This window comes from Pediculus humanus, genomic scaffold, assembly GCF_000006295.1.
Source record: "Pediculus humanus corporis 1103172107790 genomic scaffold, whole genome shotgun sequence".
NCBI classification, from domain to species: domain Eukaryota; kingdom Metazoa; phylum Arthropoda; class Insecta; order Psocodea; family Pediculidae; genus Pediculus; species Pediculus humanus.
The window spans coordinates 181,268-184,739 of NW_002987384.1; the positions used below are offsets into that span (position 1 = coordinate 181,268).

General features: G+C 25.7%; 2 protein-coding genes across 2 annotated transcripts in view; both read right to left on the bottom strand.

Annotated features, from left to right (window-relative positions):
• Nucleotides 1-707, bottom strand: part of Phum_PHUM367190 (uncharacterized protein) — a gene marked incomplete at both ends in the record, with an annotated part of 1,334 nt that extends 627 nt beyond the window's left edge. Inside the window, 3 exons of the mRNA XM_002428122.1 lie at nt 104-308; nt 393-578; nt 657-707. Of these exons, the coding sequence (XP_002428167.1) occupies nt 104-308; nt 393-578; nt 657-707 (442 nt within the window). The remainder of the gene's footprint in view (nt 1-103; nt 309-392; nt 579-656) is intronic.
• A 2,308-nt stretch (nt 708-3,015) lies between these two features.
• The window catches only part of Phum_PHUM367300 (uncharacterized protein), a gene marked incomplete at both ends in the record, with an annotated part of 3,272 nt that continues 2,815 nt past the window's right edge, over nt 3,016-3,472 (bottom strand). Inside the window, one exon of the mRNA XM_002428123.1 lies at nt 3,016-3,318. Coding sequence (XP_002428168.1) covers nt 3,016-3,318 — 303 coding nt within the window. The remainder of the gene's footprint in view (nt 3,319-3,472) is intronic.

Consider the following 3,472-nt stretch of genomic DNA (forward strand, 5'->3'; position numbering starts at 1 on the left):
TGAGAAAAATGATAATCAAAAAGCGGAAATGAATGAGTGAGAGGAAGAGAGAATGGAAAATGTCAAAGGAAATATATCGGGGAGGGGGAAAACGTTTTCTCACCTTCTGTCCATTTACGAATTTCATCATTTTGTAATTTTTCAGCTTCTTTTTCCAAATTATTTCTAGGATCGGTGAATTTATCTTTGAAATACCGATTTGTTTCCCTGTAAGCTTCTTCCTCTCTAAATTTTATACATTTTTGTACCGTTTCCGCATTTCCCAACAGCACGCCCATCATGTTACCCGTCAAAGCCGTTTTATGAACCTTTATTTAAAAAAATTTTAATTGTTTAAAAAATTTCGTGACGACGTTTAATAATAAATAAATATATAAGTAAAGGAAAATTACGTTGAAATATGTGCTTTCGTATAATCCATTTCCGGTATCTTTAACGTGATTCGTTATTATTTTAAGATTTCCTTCTCTGAAAGGTAATTCGACCAACGTGTCATTAACGACTTTTTTCAATTCGTTCATTTTCATATTGACTTTTTCCAATGCTTGATTTTTCACTGTGTTTATATCTACTCCCAACTTTATAAAAAAAAAAAAAAACAATAAAATTTTTTACATTTATAAGGATACGATTAAAAAAAAAAAACGTTTACTTACACTTCCGGTTGCCGCAATGGCGACCGTCATAAAAACCGTTACCCACAACATATTTTCGTGGATTTCACAAAAAAGGAAAAAAATCTGATATAAAACCAAGTTTTACTTGTGTTTGTTTGTTCGTAACTGATTTAATTTAATAATAAAATCGATGATTTATTTATCGATCCTTCGAACGATCGATTATTATCTTTTTATCGATAAACATTTCACTTCCCCACCTTTTTTAAACTAATTACCGTTTTTAAATTATAGTACAGGGTCAAACATGTTTTGGTTGTCTCAACGACCGACCGTTTTTTTCACATTATCATTATTATTATTATTATTATTATTATTATTATTATTATTATTATTATCATTGTATTATTATTATTATTATCATTGTATTATTATTATTATTTTATTGATAGGCTTTTTGTAAAAACTAAAAAAAAAAAAATAATATAAACGGAAATATTTTTTGTTTTTAAAAACGATATCTCGAATGTAATCGATCTAATTTTTTTTTTCTCGATAGAGGGAGGAAGGGAGGGGAGGAGAGGAGGTAGGGAGGGAAATTTAAAATTCAATTCGTGTTTTTTTTATTTGAATTGGTCCATTTAAATCTTTCGTCAATTTTCTCTCTCTCGGAAAAAAATTAAAATGGAAATTTTATTAAGGATAGCAAAATGACAATTGAGATTCGTCGTAGTAAACTATAGCAAAAAATCTCTCTGTCTCTCTTTCTCTCTCTTGTGCAAACAGCGACGGTTTAAGGTTTTTTTTTTTATCGTCAAAAAAAAACAGTTTATTATTATTATTATTATTTTTTTTTTTACCCTACATTAATGACCAATTTTTGTTTTTTTTTCACGTGAAATTATTATTATCAATTATCTGAATTGATAACAATCATTTGGGAAATTTTTTATTATTATTATTATTATTTTTAAATAAATAATTTATCACGAAATGAAATTCGAGATTTGATTTTTTTTTTTTTTCAAAAAATATATTATTATTATTATTAGATTTACGACATTTGGACGTTTGGGATTTTGGGCGTTCTTACTAATAATAATAATAATAAATAATGATTTTTTTTTTGGGGGGGGGGGAAATTCAATCCTTTCAAGATTTTTTTTTTTTATTTTTAAAATTTCGTTGTGGCTTTTGCCCCTCTCTCCATTTCACCTCTACCTTTAACCCTACTCCCTTTTGCCCTCCCCCTTTGTTCCCTCCTCCTTTTCCTCTTTCCGCCCCCCCCCTCCGTATTTTTATCCCGTCTATTTTCTTGAGTCAATAAAAATAATTTTTGTTGTTGTTTTTGCAGGCATTTAAATAACCTTCAAACTTTTTTTTTTTTTTTGTTAAATAAAAAGGTATTTAGAACAAATTGTTATTGTCTTATTATTGTTGTTGTTGTTGTTGTTTGTTGTTTGTTGTTTTTAATTTTTTCCTCGGAAAATTGATATTAATAATTATCATTTCGCAATCGTTAAAGTCTTAATTATAATTAACTAGATAGTTATCAGTTTGACACTTTGATTAAATTACAAAAAAAAAAAAAAAATTACAACGTCGTCTGCAAAAATAAATAAATAAATAAATTACGTTAATAATAATAATAATAATAATAATAATAATAATAATAATAATAATAATAATAATAATAATAATAATAATAATAATAAAGTTAAAATAATCGTAAAAATTTTTTTTTTTCGAAATTTGGTATCGAACACGCAGTGTCAAATTCGAATTTAATTCGCTAAAATAAGTAAATTTGATTGATTTTGCCATAGAGTATAATTTACTCTATGGCAATCGGTTATAAATTAAATTTTCAAATCGAATGAAAAAAAAAAAAAAATGGCGGCGGGGAATAAAAAATTAAAAAGAAATTCAAAGAAAATGAATGAAAGAAAATTTAAAAAAAAAAAAGGTTTCACTTGAATTATTAACACAAAAATTATTTGACAAAAATTTATTTATTATTAATAATAATAATAATGATGATGATGATGATAACGAAATCCGTTCGTGACAAATCAATTTTTTTCCCACGATTTTATGTTGAAACATTCGATTCGTTTTTTTTTTTTTTCGATCGAATACTACGATTAAGGAAACTTTTTTTTTTTTTTATAGGAAAAGTTACGAAAAGAAAAATGATTATTATTATTATTATTATTATCATTTATTTAAAATCATTTCTACATGCAAATTTCTAAAAAAAAAAAAAAAAAAAAATTTAATGTTTAAAAAAAGTTTTTTACCAAATTAAAAATTTAAATTTTTTCTCATTCTCGTTTTTTTTTGAATGAAAAAATTGATTAAAATCAATCAATCAATATGGCGGACGGTTTATAATAATTTACAAACAATTTTTACCAGTGTTTGTAAAATCGTTCGTTATTGTTCTGATTTTAATTCTTGTAGTTCTTCTACATGCGTTCAATTGATTTCTCAATACGTTACGAAAAGTGAATATTTCTCGAACTTTCCATTCCGGATTCATATCATTCTCGATGGAATCTTTTAATTCTTTAACGCAATTCGTCAATTCTTGATTTTTATCATTCAAATCTCCTTCTGCTATAAAACGAGCTGCTTCCAAACAATCCATACTTCCTTCTTTCGTTGCTTTTTTTCCTAATTTTTCACATTCTTTAAAAAGCTAAAAAAATTTAAACGAATTCGAACGATGAATAGTTAAGCAAATTTTTTTAATTTCCGGATATTATTTATAAACCGGAAATTCTCTCGGAGAAAAAAAAAACCGTTCCGGAACGTATTTACATCTTTCATAATTAATCGCCCGATAATAATAA